We start from the raw sequence: 18,775 nt of genomic DNA, 5'->3' as shown, positions 1-18,775 counted from the left end.
AAGTCACTATGTAAAAACAAAACGTGGCTTTAGTTGGGAAAGTTTAGTAGTGGCTCAGAATCCCAAATGGGTGAAGGAGGACACATACAGCTCATAGCCTGCTTTGATCATCATTGGGCTGAGAATGCTTTATGTTTTCAAAGGGTTTAAAGACAAAGCAAAGAAGAATATTCAGCAAATTTTACTTCAAAGTTAAAAAATTCTTTTACTTTTTACAAAGTGTTTTGCCAACTCTTGTTCTCTGTTGTCATTTCTTGCCAGGCCTGATACAGTGCTTATCTGTTTTTCTTTTGATTATCAACATAACCTTTCATTCTGTACTTAGTGCAACTTGGGGTTTTAAAATACTTTAGCATTCTTCCTTGTGTTTACTTTTTTGACAGTGACTAATTTTCTGATGCCATGTATTCATTCATATGTGTTAAGCCCCTACATCAGGCCCGGCACTTCCTAACCAGGGTCAGGAAGCCAGGCTGTGATTTCCAACAAAGCCCCCAATATCAGCTGCTTATAGATATTATGGAATCATATTAATTCTTTTTTGGGGGGGTTAGTTCGAGACAGGGTTTCTCTGTGGCTTTGGAAGCTGCCCTGGAACTAGCTCTGTAGACCAGGCTGGTCTCAAACTCACAGAGATTCGCCTGCCTCTACCTCTTGAGTGCTGGGACTAAAGGCATACACCGCCACCACCTGGTGAATTCCTTTAATTTCTCAACCATTTTCTATGATTTCCCTTTGACTACAAGACAAAATACAATGTTGTTAGGCTAGCCATCTTATGGCCTTCCACAGTGACTTTATAATCTTACCTCCTATTGCTCCCAACATAGACTCAACTCACTAGGCGATTATGATCCAAACACAGCCCATTCATTTCTGAATTTATTCTGTTGAATAGATCAATCCATATCCTGGAAACACTCCAGATAGTTCCACTAAAAAAATGAGTTAGTAGAAACTTGGTGAGAATACTTCAGTGCCAGATGTGGCAAACCATTCATACAGAAGCTGTTTTTAACTTGGTGGATTTCACCCTCAAATACTAAGGAACAATGAACTAAGAGTACCCAACAAGTCTACATGTGCCAACCCCAAAAGAACCAAAGTTGTGACTCCTGTAAGGTAACTTAACTCCAAACCTTTTACATTCTTTCATCCACTCAGTATGAAGCATGTATATTAACTAATTTTATGTTGTTGTGATAAAACACAATGACCAAAATCAACTTAGAAGAAAAAATGGCTTATCTTGGTTTGTTTTATTCCAAAGATAAATTCCACCATGGCAAGGAAGGCATGGTAACAGGATCAGAAAACTGGAAGTCAATATTTCATCTCCACACAGGAAGCAGAGAAAGAGAGGACAGGTAGTAGGTTAAATTGTCACCCTCACAGCCCACCCCAGTGACATACTTCCTCCAGAAGGGCTCCACCTCCTAAACCTTCTGTAACTCCCTCAAACAGCTTCACCAGCTGGAGAACAAATGTCCAACTATGTGACCCTTACAGGTACGTTTCTCATGCAACCACCAAAGAATGAAAGGCTCATTGGGCTCTATCTTGGCCATCTGGTGCATTAACCAACAAATATAGTATAAGAACAAGGATTGACATATTGGGCCCACCATGGGAGCATAGACCAGAGCTATATGAACAGGCAGGGTTAAGAGAGTATGGGATTTCTTGCAGGAAGTTACTCCTAACTTTGCTCCTCAAGAATTTGACAAGCAAACTCAACATGGATATTTCCAGACTATATTTGTCACCTAGGTTATTTTATCTGCAACTGTGAATATCATTGTATTCTAGAGGCAATGTAGCCCAAGAATGAGATGAATTGTTATAGAATGATCTGGGACTAGTTTCCTGGTACCTAACATAACATTGTTGTGACCAAATAACTAACAAAAGGCAACTTAAAGGAGGAATGATTTATTCTGTTATGCCATTCAAGGGATATCATCTATACTCACAGACAGTATGGAGGCAGGAGGATGAATCTTCTTGTATTTCTATAGAATGGGAGCAGAGGTAGGACAAAGCCAGACTTCTTATAGTTTTTTTAATTAACTTTTTATTTAGCTCAGGATCCTGGCTCATGCTGGGTCTCCCTGCCCCACCTCAATTACTCCTCTTGGAAAGGAGTATACTTCACTGATGTCTCAGGTGTTTCTTCATTCAATCAAGTTGATAATTAAAATTAGCATTTACAATTCTGTTGTTGATATCCAAACATACTGCTTTTAAACCATTCCATTTTTACCTATGTTTCCCAAAGGTTCATGAACATTTCATTTAAAACATGTATTTAGTTCATCTCTAAGAGTTTCCTAGACTTGTAACAGTTCTCGCATTGTTCAAATGGCCAAAGTGTTTTTGGAGACTGCAGGCAAACTCTGAGTTGTGAGTTTACAGAATACAAATCCAATACAAATACAAGCATACAATGTCAGAGTAAACATTCCTATTTAAAAATGGAGAAGTACTGTTGTGTGGAGGAAACATTGGGCCAGAACAAGACAAGCAAGGCGGACTCCAAATCCTGTACCCAGTACCTGGGACACATGATGGCATCATTTGGGCTCCAGTGGCCTTGAACAGCTACACTCATCAGGTGTGGGGTCTTCAGTGGACCTGGCCTCTCTTGGAGTCTACTCTATTTTCTGCCTCCAGGTTTCCTCAGCAAATGACTACATTTCCGGCATTTCAGTGTCCTGGGGACTCCATGCGTCTTAGACTTCACTTATAACTTTGTGCAACAGTCTCTCAGGGCCACCTGTCTACATATTGCCTGGCCTCTAGGCTTTCTGGATACTCAGTCCAAACCTCTAGGACACCTTCACTCTTGCATCTCACACTGCTTCAAAGCAAGCACTACATGGACAAGGGTGCCAAGTTCGTTGCCTGCTTGGGATGCTGCTTACACCCTTTGGCCCAATCTATAACAACTTCAGTTGTTCCTTTGTGGCCGAACCTGTGAAGCACCCTCCCTCACCCCCACACATGACCCCTTCAGCCCCGCTCCTTTCAGATGAATTTGCCTTCAGGGAGGGGGCTCCTTTCTTCACCTCCCAGAGTTGAGCTTTGGCCTTCTCTTCAGTGTCACTAATCTCCTTAACAGCTATGATCACTTTGTTGGCACCCACTCTGTCCTCAACTTGAACTGCATTAAAGTGCCTTTCCTAATCAACCTTCCCATTTCTGTCAGCGGCTTCATCTGGCTTCACTCTCCCTTCCTCAGCCAACTGCAGATGTTGCACACTATGGCTTCCTGCTCTCTCTTAGCATGAATCCGAGGAAGTGCATTGAGCGATAAACACACCAAAGCTGAACACGTCTTGAGATTTCCTCCGAGTCACAAATTAGTCCTCTTGTTTCAAAGACAGCCTCTTTCAAATTTTTAGGACAGAGGCAAAAGGCAGCAGATGTTTTGGAAAAATGTAACAGGAAAGGCCTTGCCCAAGCTCTCAGTGTGGAACCACAAAAGTGCAGTCTTTACAGCCCTCGTCTTCATCAGCTAGAACCTTCTTAGCTCCCAGCAAAAGCACCCAGTAAGCTTGACGTGGAAATCCCAGGTCACAGCTTGGTGGAACAGGACGTGGAGAAAGGGGATGATGCATTCATCTGGATTTCTGGTTGCTCCCCACAACTTTTATTCATCCCACAGCCGCAGACCATGGAATGGTAACACCAGGATTCATGGCGAATCTGCTTTTCTCACACACACTTACAAACACAAAAGGTATGCTTCATTGATATCCTAGATGTCCCTAGTTCGACAAGTTGTCTAAATCAACCAGTGTAAAGAGAAGCCTTTTCCTTGAGTGAAACCTTCCCGCCAGCCTGGTTCTAGAGCCGCATCAGTCCCAAATAAACACACAGGAGGCTATATTAATTACGAAGCTGTTGGCCTTGCTTGTTTCTTACTGGCTAGCTCTGACCTAAGTATTTACCCCATAATTGTTAATCTAAGTATTTCTCTTATCGGAGAGGTTTCCAGGCTTCCTACTCCATGGTGTTACATCTTGACTCTCTTGTGTCTCCTTCCCAGAGTCCTCCTGGACTCCTAGTCCCACCTATCTAGATTCCTATTGGCCCAACAGTGCTTTATTGACATATACATAGGACTTCCTCAACAAACCAGCACACTTGATAACAGACAATATGCTTTATAAATCTTGCTTTTACTATTTTAGTCTTTTAACAAAAGTGTAATGTATGTTCCAGGGGCTCTCTGAGAGTCCCAAATGATTTCATGGCATAAGAAAACAGGAACTAGTCATTTCCATAGAGAACAGACACTGCCTGAGGGAAGCTCGGTGGGTAAGCGCTTCCTGTGCAAGCAAGGAGACCTGGGTCTGATACCTAAGACACAGTGAAAAAGTCAGGTGCGGTGCCATGCACTTGTGATCCCATCAGTGGGGAGGTGGAGACAGAAGACTCACTGGTCAGTTGGTACTCAGCCTCCCTCATGCTGCAAGTGTCATGGCAGAGATAGGCCTTGCTTGGAAAGTGAGGCAGATGTCATTTCTGAGGAAGGAGGCCTGAGATCCAGCATTGCATTCCCCGCTCCCATAAACATGTTATCTTAGGGTTTTAGAGCTGTGAAGATACACCGGTAACCACAGCAACTCTTACAAAGAAAAACATTGAATTGAGGCTGGCTCACAGTTCACGGGTTTAGTTCTTTATCATCATGGCAGAAAGCATGCCTACGTGCTAGTAGGCTTGGCCAGGAGAAGAAGCTGGGAATTCTTCATCCAGATCAGAAGACATCAGGAAGAGGGCCTGATTTGGGCTTCTGAAACCCCAAAGTCCACACATGCGCGCGCGCATGCACACACACACACACACACACACACACACACACACACGAAAGAGATGATATAAAAAATACCAGCTGTAAAATGACTTAAAGGAAATGCTATAATGGCTTTGGGAATGCAGGTGAATGAATTTTTATACACGGTTACTATAAGCATGTACTTGAGTTGGGGCAACAGTTTAAACACACAGATTTCAGAGTCAAATTTTCCAGCTTCAGGTTCAAATTCTAGCACCCTCTCCCTAGCTGTGTGAAATACACAAGCTGTGTAGTATCCTTGTGCTGGTTTCTCCAGGTATAAAAACCAGAGCTAATGATACTAACCACTCTATTGGGCCATCAAAAGAAGTAGGATTGCTCAAGTGTTTGATAAGGTTACTTCCAGAGTCACTAGATGAATAAACAGCCCCCCACACACACACAATGAGCTTTTGCCATGTCTCGTAGCAAGTCTTGCAGTGCCGTCCAGGAAGGGAACGAGAATGGCGTGCTGTATCAGCGGCTTCACTTGCAGGTGATATGGAGGATTATTCGTGTGTCCACTAGTGAGGGCTTCAGCTGAATTTTTCTTTAGGATAGACATCCTCTAAGTCTGTCCAAGAGCTAATGAGTAGAGAAGGAAGGACAATGACCCACCGTCCCCATTGTGGATTTATTTCTTTCTTTTCAGAGGGTCCCCATATGGCTGTCCTATTTCCTACTGAGCCAGTGACTGCTGAGGACAATTCAGCCCTTTATAGATGGGAAATTTCATTTCTACTTTGCTCTGTCCATAGCTTCCTTCCCAGTGTCACTGAGGTACAACAGGGATAAACAGAGAATGGGATATACAGCAACTTGAAATTGCTCAGAAGAATTAGCGACACGTTAATAAACAAGGTAAGAATGCTGAGATGAGGTTAGCCCTGCTTACTTGGTTTTTCTGCCTGTTTTTATACCGAGAGAGGTCATTTATCACCTGAGTGTGTCTAACAGGGTCACCTAGCCATTATCTGGAATGTCAGAGGCTTTATCTGACAGTATACATAAGAAATAAAAGTCTCCATAGCCAGCTCCAGGCTACAAAACACATCACTGGATGTTCTGGTCAATGCTGCTCAGAGCGCACAGAGGAAATTAAATGTCATAAAATATCTTTCATCGTAGGAGCTGGAGAACTGTTCTTCATATGGTACACAGCAGCAGCATAAAGAGGAGAGAGAAGGGGGGCTGAGACAGCATTGAAGGCAAAGCACACTGAATGGCTTCTCTGCCTCTGCTGCTGCAATAAATCCATTGAGGAGAATTAAAAAGTGAAAGACAGGTTTATCTAGGGATGAGTGGCGAGTTCAGGGTCTCACCGCAGGAGGCCCAAGAAGTCCCTCTGGGCTGGGGGCTTTTTGTAGAGAGTGGTGGGAGACAGTGCCGTGCTTGAGAATATATTGGAGTGACTGCCTAGGTTTGGGGGTCTGGTGGGTGTGTCCTGAGTCCAGTGGTTTCTCTGGAATCGGGATCTAAGTGTCTGCTTTGTCCAGTGTTCTTTGCAGGTTTTTGAAAGCACCGGCTTCCAGTGGGAATCTTTGTCCTGTATGCAGACTTCTGCAAGGGCCCACTTCTGGCTGGGGTGGGGGTGGGGGTGGGGTGGGTGAGAGCCTTTTTGTCCTGAAACCTCCAGTCTAACAGACATTATCGATACAATGGTTAATTTTATGTGTCATTTGACTAAGCTAAGGGGTGCCCAAATAACTGGTGAAACCCTCTGGTGTTTGGGTGAGAGGTCGGTAGATTAAATTCTTCCTCACTAGTGGGGTGTCTCCCAACCTGCCCAGGCCCAATTAGAACACAAAGGCAGAAGGCTAAAGTTCTCACCTACCTGCCTTCCTGAGCTGAGACAGGCATTTTCTCCTGCCATTGGACTTTGAACCTACAGATGTTCAAGTCTTGAGACTTTGAAACTTACAACAGTACCCAATGCCCACACTGGTTCTCAGGCCTTAGGACTGGGGAAGGGAATTGGCTTCTGTGTTTCTTACATCTTTGGACTGATTTAGGCCGCTGCTTTTCTGATTCTCTAGCTTAGAGACTCTTGGAGATCCAAAATCAGTAATTATATGAGCTAATGTCCATAATCATCTAATCAGCTTACGTATCACTGGTTCTATTTCTTTAGGGATCCCTATCTAAGACAATTAAGTCACATGAGACTAAAGACTCGTGTGACTTGAGCTATTTTGAGGGATCAGGTAAAGAGATTGAAATTAATCCTGTTTTGTTTGTCTCCTCCTCCCTAGTAGTGTTGGGGTACCCCGAATTGAGGAGGGGTCCCCAAGCTGGATTCTTTTAGCGTTTAGGGGTTTTGTTTTGTTTATTTGGCACAGTGGACTGGAATGCAACTCTAATGTTGCTGGGTTTATTTTTGTTTGTGTTTTTAGATTTGCTTTTATTTTTATTTGTGTGCTAACCCACGAAGGCCAGAAGAGGGCATCGAAGCCCCTTAAGCTAGAATTACAGGTCTTAGGTTTCTATTGCTGTGATAAAATACTATGACCAAATCAACTTGGGAAGGAAAGAGTTTATTTCAGCTTACACTTCCAAACCAAAGTCCATCATTGACGGAAGTCAGGGCAGTAACTCAAGGCAGGAACTGGAGAAGAAGTCATGGAGGGATGCTGCTTCCTGGCTTGCTCCCCAAGGCTTCTTCGGCTGCCTTCTTAAAACACCCAGAGCCACCAACCCTTGGGGCACCACCCACAGTGAGCTGGACACCACCCACAGTGAGCTGGACCCTCACACATCCATGTTAATTAGGGCGATGCCTCAGTGGCTTGTCTTTGGGCCAATCTAGTAGGAGTGTTTCTTAATTGAGTTTTCCTCTTCCAAGACTTGTGTCAGGTTGACAGAAAGCCAGGCATCAGAGCTGCTCAACAGCCATGGATGCTAGGAACCGGCTTAGCAGCAAGCTCCTGCTAAGTCATCTCTCTGGTCCCATGATCTTAAACTTGTTAAATAATTTGTTCATTCTTCTTATCATGAATTCTAGCTCAAAAAAAAAAGACTTCTGTGGTACAGCTACGTTTTTGTGGGGTTTTTTTGCTGTTTCATAAAGTACTGATTATCCCAATGTTAGCACAATGTTCTTACATTCCCCCAATGAGGAGAATGATCTAAGACTCAACTTCCGGTTAGATTTCTCTGGGGTCCTTAAAAGGTAGTAGGACCTCCGCACCCCAACCCCCTGAAACAAAAGTGGATCCTCTGTTCAGACACACACTCCTAGTTCTGTTATTATCCAGCTAATCCAACTGAAATAAAGGAACCCTTATAGCTCAATCTGATGTTAACTTGCCGAATGGCTACTCTGACAGGACAGAAACACAGACAACTGGCAGAGTGCAGATAAGGAAGCAGGGAGTCAATCCATGACACTTGACAATCATTTTCCTTATTTGAGCAAGACCACACCCACTAGCAACATAAGTTACAGTCTGTCACTAGACATTCTACTGTGGAGATGTAGAAGTGGGGCCTGAGCTCACTGAGCCCCGCCCCCCCAGTCATCTTCTGTGTTTTGAGCTGTGGTTAATGACTATAACGTGCAGTTTTGCAAGTGTACCTAGTGGAGGCCATCATGACTTCTATAAAAGTTTGTGGAGTGCGGCAGCTTGTGGATTGAGTGGAATCTGCAGTATAATAGGCCCACATAAGGACAAGCCCATTCTCTCTCTCTCTCTCTCTCTCTCTCTCTCTCTCTCTCTCTCTCTCTCTCTCTCTCTCTCTCTCTCTCACACACACACACACACACACACACCCCGCTCTGTGAAGAGCATAAGGTGCCCTTTGTTTTGAGGGAACACAGAATTGTCTTATTGGGCTGGGGAGATAAGGATTTAGGAGATTGAACCACCTCCTTCCAACTTCGAGCAGTTTCAAAGGTCAGGGCTTAGGGCTTTGGAACAACTTGTACACCTTCACGGTCTTGGGTCAGGCTGCACACAAAAACAACCTCCCTCTCAGTCTCCATCCCACGTGTTGAAAATTATAAAGTCACTATGGCAGAGTGCCCAAATGGCCTTTGGGATGCTGCTGCCCAACTTAGCAGGTGGCCACGGTCTCTTCATTAGAAATACACCAAAGGATAAGACCAAAAAAGCTCAACTCATTTAACAGATCAGCAGAACATGGTTACAAACTTCACAGCTCCAGCCCACGGAACAAAGGGTATTTGCTCCAGACAGACAGCCAAAGTCACTGCTGTGGATGTTTGCACCCTTACCAGCTGATTAAACAGAGACTTCAGTTGTGACGATCAAGCAGATAGCACTGCCTATTGCAGACAGACTTAGAATTCTATCTAATTAGATTGCATCAGGATAGGGTACTGGGTAGCTAGACAGAGTCTGTCAGAGTGGCATGGTGCCGTTGCAATCACATGTGGTGTGTATAATTTGACTCAAACAGACAAATCAGGACCCTGACCACACCCCTTCAGACCTTAAACTATTATCAATTATATTTTAAAAATTAGTTTGCTACAGAAAAGAAAGAAAAAGGAAACGAAATCACTAACAAACCAGATATGTGAGTGGGTGCCTTCCTGAAATTGCGTGTCTGTAGCCCGGCAACCATCCAGACAGCTCTGCTTTCCCGGAGTAAATGAATCCAATCCCGAGCCTGGCTTGCTTTAATTGGGGCTTTTGGGTGCTACTGCTTGGATAGTCTGCACGGCAAACTCAGAGCCATAAACTGCAAACCCGTGGAAGTTACACACTGGGCTACAGAGCTGACTCGATTCCCAAAGCCTTTTGTAGACAAAGTACTTGGCACCAGCTATTCATAAACAAAAGAATTAATGAGGGCGAGGGATATAGCTCCTTTGAAAGAGTGCTCAACTGGCATCCAGGAAAACCTGGGTTCAATCCCCTGAGCCTCATAAAACCAGGTATGGTGATGCATGCCAGTGATCCCCAGCATTTAGGAGGTCGGGGCAAGAAGGTCTTAGGTCCGAGGTCATCCTGGCTTACCATCCGAGTTCCAGGCCAGTGTGAACTAAATGAGACCCTGTCTCAAACAATAAACTCCATCTCATGGCAATTCTTGGCTATTCCGGTGTCCCTCCTCCGATGAAAGTCTATGGATGACATCACCAGTTTATGATAAAGGGAGAAGAAAACTCAGGACAAGAGAGAACAAAAGTGGCTGTAACAAACGTGAGTTTCAGATTACCAACCACTGGGATAGCACATTGTGATTCCTCAGCATCACTGACACAACACGCCTAGTAGGACAGTTTTGAGTGACAAGCTTTCCCCGAGCCTGGCCACCACGTCCCCCTCCTCCAAACCCCACGCAGCGCCCGCCCCCTCTTCCACTGATTGACAGGAGGCACAGCTACTCCAAGGAGCAGATTTTTTGCCCGGGCAGAACCACAAGACTGCGGAAGCCAATGGCGTTCCAGTAACGGGGCGGGCGGAGACGGGTCAGGTGCTCTGCGCTGGGGCTGCCTGCAGGTGAGCCTACGATCCGCTGGCTCCCCTTGCTTCCGTCACCACCTCCCTGCCCCAAACGCTCTAGGACAGACTGACCATAGCGCGGTGAGTCCCCGGGGATGAGTGGCCTGCCTCCCGAGGCCCGCACTGGGACTGTCACCAGCCCGAGGGGCGGGGAGGCCTAGTAACCCCAATGGGGAAGAGGCGGTGCACCCACCCACTCCCTCCAACGCCTTTATGTAAACCCACCCCTCTTTCCTGCCCTCCTCTGCCCTTTGATTGGTGCTGCTGATTGCCCTGGCGGTGAGGGAAAGGCTGGGGCAAGGAAGGACTGGGAAGGCCAGGGCAATTTGCTTTCAGATCTGGAGGTTTTCAGGGTTTCCTGTGGTTTCTGCACAGAAAAGAGATTGTCCTTTTTTCCTCATCCCCACCCCCTCCCGCGTCTTGTCACCCATGTAATTTTTTTTTAACGAACGTTGCTGAGCTTTACTAAGCACTTCATGTCTTCTTAGTTCAGTTTGCCCTGGAAAACAGTTTTCTTCTATTTACTGCAATTAACTGAGTTTCCTAAAATAGACGAGAATCAGAATTCCGTGCAATTGATTCTTTCGTGGCGTTAAATATTGTTGATAATAAGTTTTCCTTGCATTAGTGAGAAGGGAGAAAAAACGGGGGGAAAGAAGAGGAAAGGAAAGGGGAAGGAACCGGAGTCAGTCACAGAGGTTAGTCAGTAGACTTGCAGTTCCCTGCATACAATTAACTCCCCACTGCAGCCTTCATTACTATTGCTTCCAGAACGGAACAAAAATGAGTGGCATTCAAGATACAGTATTAAATCATTGTCTTTGAGACCAATATCTAAAACAGTTTCAAGTTTAGGTGAAACTACAGTTAAAAACAAGACAAATTCTAGCCTGGCGGTGGTGGTGCAGATGTTTAATCCCAGCACTTGGAGGCAGAGGCAGATCTCCATAAACTCAAGGCCAGCTTGGTCTACAAAGTGAGCTCCAGGACAGCCAGGGCTATCCAGAGAAACCCTGTCTTGAAAAACCAAAAACCAACTAAAACAAAACAAAAGCCAGTTCTTACCTTAAGCTTCTATGTGTCGTTTGCACACAGCCCAGGCTTCTTCAAGCAAAGCCAGCATGGCATACAGGTTATTCCGTCTAGAATATAGCAAGGCAGGGCAGGGCCTCTCCTAAGGCATGAGAATGTCTTCACCGTGTTTGAATTAGGAAGGCACCAAAGGCTGAATGTAAGAGATTTCCTTGCAGGAACCGTGGTGAGAGTTATTAGTGTATGAGAGTTATTTGTTATTAATTAGGTTCATTAAAGGGAAAGCACACAATGCTTCCTTAGTGCAAGCCCGACGAGAACTGGCCAGCTTTGCATAGGATCGTTTTTCCACGCTGTATCCTTGCGCTGGCTTTTAAGAAACAAGTGCAAGTGTAAAAGAAAAACAAACATGGACTCAAAGAAATTGAATCCTGGGAAATGCGGTCTTATGCACTTCATTAATAAGATTAACTGCTGACTGATTGAGTCCTGGGCAAAGTAGAAATCGAATTTGAGACATATGCTTCCATTTATACTCAGTTTAGAATCTGTTCCTGCAGGGCACAGAACCCTAAGATTTGATTGTTAACAAAGGAGTACAGATTACATTTTATAAATATATTTGTAAGCCACAAATTTTATTTCATTCAGGAAACCATGTTTAGCTGGGCAGTGGTGGAGCACGGCTTTAATCCCAGCACTTGGGAGACAGCGGCAGGTGGATCTCTGTGAGTTCCAGGCCGGTCAGCGCTTCAGAGAAAAACCCTGTCTGAGAAAAAACAAAACAAAAGAAATAAACAAAAAAGAAATTATGGCTGCCTACTTTCCTCTATATAGAAATATCTTTTGAGACAGAAGATTCAAGCATAGGGATTGGCTATGAAAAAGTAATGTGTGTGTGTGTGTGTGTGTGTGTTTGTGTTTAAGTAACACTATCGCATATGTTAATAGTGTTTCCTGTTGCTAAGTTTCTGTATTTCTTCTTTGTATAATAAATTCCTGTAGTCACTTGACTATATGTAAGATTTGGGACAGAATTCTAGGTTGGGCATTTCAGATGGCTCACCAGGTCAGGTGCTTGCAGACAAGCCTAACAAGTTGAATTCACTCCAAAGGGCCCACATAGTGGAAGAAAACTAACCCTTAGAAGTTATTTTCTGATTTCCACAGGCACACTATAGATTGCATGTATATAAACACAAATGCATACACACACACACACCCCAAATAAAAATGTAATAAAAATTTTAAAGCATTCTAGATCATTCTTAAAGTGTCTCTGAAAAGTCACATATGCCAATCATCTTTTTAAATGTCATTGTGGAACCCTTTAAATGATTCATTTGAGGAATATATTTTATGTTACTTAAGATTTTTTGGCCCTAGTGTCCTATGCCAAATGGAGCTCTGTACCACAACTTTTCCAGGCTGTGGCTCAGGATCTAAACGGGCTCACTAACGATGCCACTCAGTTTGGAAAAAAATGTACAAACCCCAGCTGTTACGATTAACTTCTCTATGTTTATTTTATAGATTTCCTTATGCTGAGCTGATCAATGACTGTGAAAATGATTCCCAAGTTTCTCATGGTGTCTTACATACTGGCTGCCCTAACTCATCCGACTGCATTTTCTCTCCAGCCAGAACAGCAGAAGGTTCTAGTAGTTTCCTTTGATGGATTCCGCTGGGATTACATATATAAAGTTCCAACACCTCATTTTCATTATATCATGAAATACGGTGTTCACGTGAAGCAAGTCACTAATGTTTTTATCACAAAGACCTACCCTAACCATTACACTTTGGTCACTGGTCTCTTTGCAGAGAATCATGGCATTGTTGCAAATGACATGTTTGATCCTATTCTGAACAAATCTTTCTCCCTGGATCACATGGACATCTATGATTCTGAGTTTTGGGAAGAAGCCACACCAATATGGATCACAAACCAGAGGGCAGGGCATGCTAGTGGCGCAGCCATGTGGCCAGGAGCGGATGTAAAGATCCACAAGAGTTTCCCCACCTACTACCTACCTTACAATGAGTCTGTCTCCTTTGAAGACAGAGTTGCCAAAATCATTGAATGGTTTACAGCCAAAGACCCCATCAGTCTCGGGCTTCTCTACTGGGAAGAGCCTGATGACACGGGCCATGATGTGGGACCTGACAGTCCTCTCATGGGGCCTGTCATTTCAGACATTGACCACAAGTTAGGGTATCTGATAAAAATGCTGAAAAAGGCCAAGCTATGGAATAACATAAACCTAATCATCACGAGTGATCATGGGATGACCCAGTGTTCCAAGCAAAGGGTGATAGAACTTGACCGCTATCTGGATAAAGACCACTATACCCTGATTGACCACTCGCCTGTAGCTGCCATCCTGCCCAAAGAAGGTAAGTCTGACCTCATGCCAATCCAAGCCTGGCACTGCACATGCTCAGTGTGTCAACTTCTTTCCTTTCAGTACCCTTGCCTGTGTCACGACAGTGTACTGAGAGTTAGTCCTGAGACTTTGAAAACAAAGATCTCTTTTCTCGGAGTATAATCCCCCTACCCCAAATACTGACATTTTAGATTCACAAAATATGATAAAAGTTCTGACTCCCCTTCTCGGGAGAAATGGGTATGACTTTTGAATACAATTACAGTCATCTCTTGGGAGACTGTGACCATCAACAGACCCTTTACCAAGACCCCTTTAATAGGGGAGCGGTAGAGATTATGAAGAAAGCGAGTCTGTCAATCTCAAATTTATTTTCATTTTTGTCAGCAAGTTTTAACAGCACCTTGCATTCTTTGTAAATGTCTGCTGGAATCCTTCCCAAACTGTCACCTCAGTGTCATCTACATTTTAAAGATTGGTAAATGTTTAACCTCAAGAGGTCACAAAATTCATACCTGAACATGCAAGGCCTGCCTTTCTGAATGAAACTGTAGCACCTCAGAGGGACTTAAGTGTCAAGGGAAAGACTGGATTTTGAGAAGCTGTGCTACCTCACCAGTGGGAATTATGTCCTCTCAGGGGAGTTAAGTAGAATCTATTAAGTAGCCACCACGTGGAAGTATGCACATGTGCCTGTACACATGGCTAGCAACTCCTAGGTTACATCAACCCATTAGATTCCCTAAGGCAACTCGAGTAGTGTTGTGGTATTCTCCAAGAACACATGGACTTGACTAACAAAAGGTGAAGATGGTGGCTAGGTGTGGCACATTTGAAGTTCTGGGGAGTTCTCCAGTCCCCCCAATATACTGAGTGCCTTTCCATTTCTCAAGCTGCTTTGAACCTCTGCTCATCCTTTCCCTACCCCTGACCTCTACCTCCCATGCCCTTCTCCAGATATTCTGTCTCTACACCCATAGTGGCTGACTGCTGTGTGTCCAGTCTAGCTGTGTTCTCCTTTGAGTTTCACAAAAGCTTGGTATTTAGGTAGTGTCTATAACACAGATGGCCGTGTGAGCATCTGTCTGCATATTTAAGTCTTTAGAGAGCAGAGATGACTGCTTCTCTCAAAGGCCCTTTATTCTGTAGGAGAATGTGCTAGTGAAGAAGAGTAGTCATTCCAATCCTCCCCCACAAGACTCTTTCGTCTTACAGGTGTGGAGTTTCACTATGTATGGCTCCGTTTCCTTGTGTTCCTCCTCCTGGCCCTTTTCATCAGCTGGGAGTCTCTTTCCTATCATGGGTGGCTGTAGAATGTGAGTCTTGTTCTGAGAACCTCTCTTCCCCTTTCTCCTTAGGTAAATTTGATGAAGTCTATGACGCACTGGCCGGGGCCCATCCTAATCTAACAGTCTACAAAAAGGAGGAAATTCCAGAACGATGGCATTACAAGCACAATGATCGAGTCCAGCCAATCGTGGCAGTGGCCGATGAAGGGTGGTATATTTTGCAGAATAAGTCAGATGATTTCCTGTGTGAGTATGTTATCGTGTTTCTTCCCATTCTACACCATTTCTTGGATAATACAGCAGTTTATTTGCTAATTTTTTTTAAATTCTCCATTACTTAAATGTGAAAAGATCTGTGTTGTATCAATACCCATTTAGAAATGTTTCTTACGATATATACGTGAGAAACGTACAAGGTTGAGAATATAGCTTGGTGGCACACATACTTGCCTAGTATGTATAAGGCCCTGGGCTTGATTCCCAGCACTAGGGAAAACGTATTAAAACATTATTTTAGTAGAATTGAGTTCCTGCCCTGTTTAGTGCTGAAAGCTAAGGAGATGCATGGCCATGGGCTTGTAGTGTATTGTGACTCCTAATAGTAGATGTGTACAGCTACACACATTCTGGTTTCTAACCATTTATACCCACAAACAATCTGTAAGTTACTATTTGATCACATAAGGAAGCTGGGAAGACTGTCATGGGAATGAGCTCTGTCTTCATTTGTTCTGTTTGCTAACTGTAGCAGGTAGACACATTGCTCAGTAAAGATCTGTTGATCTTTGAGGACATTTCTTTTAAGTTATGTACATTTAGGGAGGCATTGCAGGACTTCTGGTTCCATGAACTGCATTTGCTCAATAGATTGTTCACATTGTTTTTATAGAAAAACCTCAGCAATTCTCTGTCTATTGCATTATGCTCACTTATTCACTGGATAGGCTGCTAATGTGGTCCTCTTCTGCCAAAACTGTACAAGTTACTGAGGCCAAAGGCAGGGGTTCTCAAAGTGCAATCCTTGCACAACAGTGCACGGATCAGCTGGAGTGGCCATAAAGGCACATCCTTGGGCTCTGTCTAAGTGCTGAATTGGACACTGTGAGGACATGGCCTAGCCCTCTGTCTTTCTGGGGCCCCAAGGAGTCTCTTTCACAATGAAGTCTGAGAACCGTCTCCCTTGGGTACTCATTATCAAAAACTGTCCATTGAATTAAACATCTATGGTAACAACTACCATTATCAAACAGGGACCCTGTCATTCATCATTTCCTCTTAAATCTGGTTCTCTGGTACATGTTACATGAGAGAATTATCACTGTCTCATATGACGGAGATTCTAGATCTTAACTTCTCACAGAAACCATCACAACCACCCTTAAATCAGTTCTGGATTATAATATACTATGGCATATTTCTGAATGTTGTTATCAATTAAACAGACAAGCAAAGCACCCAGTCTGATATTTGCTATTGGCTCGTAAGTCCAGCATTATTCTCCCTTGAAGAAACTGAAAAGAATTATGTCATTTAGAATGACTTCTGCAAGTAGATTTGATTGACAGAAGACTTCAGATTACTTTTGAAATGACAGATCAGTGACTTTCAGAGAAGCTGACTTGAATTTTCATTTTCTACATTTGGATGCTGTTGTGAATTTCCTTGTAGCAAAGATAAGTAATAGAAATGGTGTCATGAGTCATTTCCATCAAATAAGAGCGGGTCAGTTTACATAGGTCACCATCCTAGCAGTAAACATTGCTGTGCCTTTGTTCTGATCCCAGGCCAGCCATGCATTCAGTTTTTAACCCTTTGTTTCTGAATGGCATCACTGGATGTGCACCTCAGAAGACCAATCTCTTAAGTTTTTATGTGTAGCCACACTGAAGCACAGAATACGAAGCTGTGTCATGATCTGAGCCTACATGTTCTGACCTTTGTTTTTCATAGAGGGTCAGTAGCTGTAACTTACAGATTGATTGCTGTATAGTCTTGTGATTATGCGCTGTTTTTCACTTTCTGTTGGTAATTACGTGTTTTGCTTTCATGATTAAGACTTATACCACCTCACTTTAGAACAACGATTAGACATTGTACCTACCCAATAAGTAGGTACTAAACATCAGCCTGCCACAGAACCAAACAAAATCAAACATCCACCCGCATTTCCCACCCTGACTTTGGCCCTTCCTTCTTTGCTGTTTAAGGTACTTTAGGCCATAAGAACGATCTGTAACCATTTGACATTGGATTGCTTGAGGTGATTTTTGGGGTTGACAGCAGCAGAGATTATAAAAAATGGTTTCATTTTTATAAAGTCAAATTGGGTAAAATTTGCACTTAAGGTCAGACTTTGACTATACAACAATTCTTTCCATATTTATGCCCTCTGGTTGGCTAACTTATTCATGTATTTTCTCTTTACAGTAGGCAACCATGGTTATGATAATGCATTAGCAGAAATGCATCCAATATTTTTAGCCCACGGTCCTGCCTTCAGAAAGAATTTCACAAAAGAAGCCATGAACTCCACAGATCTGTACCCACTGCTCTGCCACCTCCTCAATATCACCGCCCTGCCACACAATGGATCATTCAGGAATGTCCAGGATCTTCTCAGTTCAGCAACTCTAAAAGCAGTTCCCTATACACATAGTACCACACACCTGCGTGGTAGTGACAAGCCAGGAGAGTATGAGCAAGAGGAGTCGTACCCTTATTACATAGGTATCTCTCTGGGCAGCATTATAGCCATCGTATTCTCTGTAGTCCTCATTAAGCATCTAATTCACAGCCAAGTGCCTACTTTACAATATATGCAGGTTGAAGTTGCTCAACCATTACTACAAGCTTAGGGCTTCTTTAACATGGAATTGCATATTGAAGTGGAGGTTGCACAATTATACCCATGGTGAGCCTTCAGCTTCTAGGAAGCTAGTTACAGACATCTGCAAAGGCCATCAAGCAGTTAACCCATACTTGGCACACTCACACATACACAAACAGATCAGAACACTCCTGTCTGCAAATGATCAAAGATGTAAGAGTACCTCCACTGCCTTCTTTGGCTTGGTAGGTAGTCATGCTCTGGTTGGGGCTGGCACATATAATGTACATACTTAACAACTTTGCACTATGGAACGGACCTCAGATGTTGCACTTTACTGTCGTAGTAGGTACCTTTTCTCTGAGATGCACTTTATCACTATGTCTAGTAACTTGGCCAAAAATGACAACTTTTTGCATCTATATCACCAAATACGAGCATTTCATGTCCAGACTAAAGGAAGTTTCTAGCAATTCCTGAACAACGTAGAAATCTATCTCCTTAAACAGGAGGAGGAGACAGTGAAAGTGTTAAAGTCAGTGTGGCCAAGTTTGTAGCCTGCGTATTGGAGAGATGCATTTCCAGCAGCAGGATGCATCGTGGGTGGGCACTTCTAGTTATGTTTCCTCACCAAGGACCAAAGTTTTCATTTACTTCTTCCCTCCAATGGAGTCAAACACTGACAGACACATTCTAAAGATTGCGTTTCTACCTGTTAGTCATTGCTCTTTGTTGATGAGACCTAGCCCTGATTCCATAATGAGGGTGCCATGCACATAGACTTCATTTCTGCCTACGATAGCAGCGGCCCGAAGAGTAGAGACCAGGCACCATCTCTGCAGTGTTTTTATCCCTGCCTGTCACTATTTGAATATTTGATACTAACACTATTAATCATATTAAAAATTAAGTGAGATTAAAAAGTA

General features: G+C 43.5%; 1 protein-coding gene and 1 long non-coding RNA gene across 3 annotated transcripts in view; one reads left to right on the top strand and one right to left on the bottom strand.

Moving 5' to 3' along the window:
• Window positions 1–12,034, bottom strand: part of LOC110341289 — a 27,414-nt gene extending 15,380 nt beyond the window's left edge. Inside the window, exon 1 of the long non-coding RNA XR_005870182.1 lies at window positions 11,380–12,034. This is a non-coding gene — a long non-coding RNA (uncharacterized LOC110341289). The remainder of the gene's footprint in view (window positions 1–11,379) is intronic.
• Enpp5 (ectonucleotide pyrophosphatase/phosphodiesterase family member 5) lies at window positions 10,209–18,775 on the top strand. Of its 2 annotated transcripts, none has more exons than XM_021228552.2 (4): window positions 10,209–10,311; window positions 12,880–13,743; window positions 15,092–15,268; window positions 17,450–18,775. In XM_021228552.2, exons 2-4 carry the CDS (start codon window positions 12,903–12,905, stop codon window positions 17,875–17,877), a joined length of 1,446 nt encoding a protein of 481 aa, XP_021084211.1. In that variant the 5' UTR covers window positions 10,209–10,311; window positions 12,880–12,902; the 3' UTR covers window positions 17,878–18,775. The 2 variants fall into 2 exon arrangements, with proteins under 2 accessions (XP_021084211.1, XP_012970522.1); XM_013115068.3 differs by having other exon boundaries at window positions 10,242–10,395.

Source organism: Mesocricetus auratus, unplaced genomic scaffold (genome assembly GCF_017639785.1).
Source record: "Mesocricetus auratus isolate SY011 unplaced genomic scaffold, BCM_Maur_2.0 Super-Scaffold_100021, whole genome shotgun sequence".
NCBI classification, from domain to species: Eukaryota; Metazoa; Chordata; class Mammalia; order Rodentia; family Cricetidae; genus Mesocricetus; species Mesocricetus auratus.
This window is presented reverse-complemented; position numbering and strand designations above follow the sequence as displayed.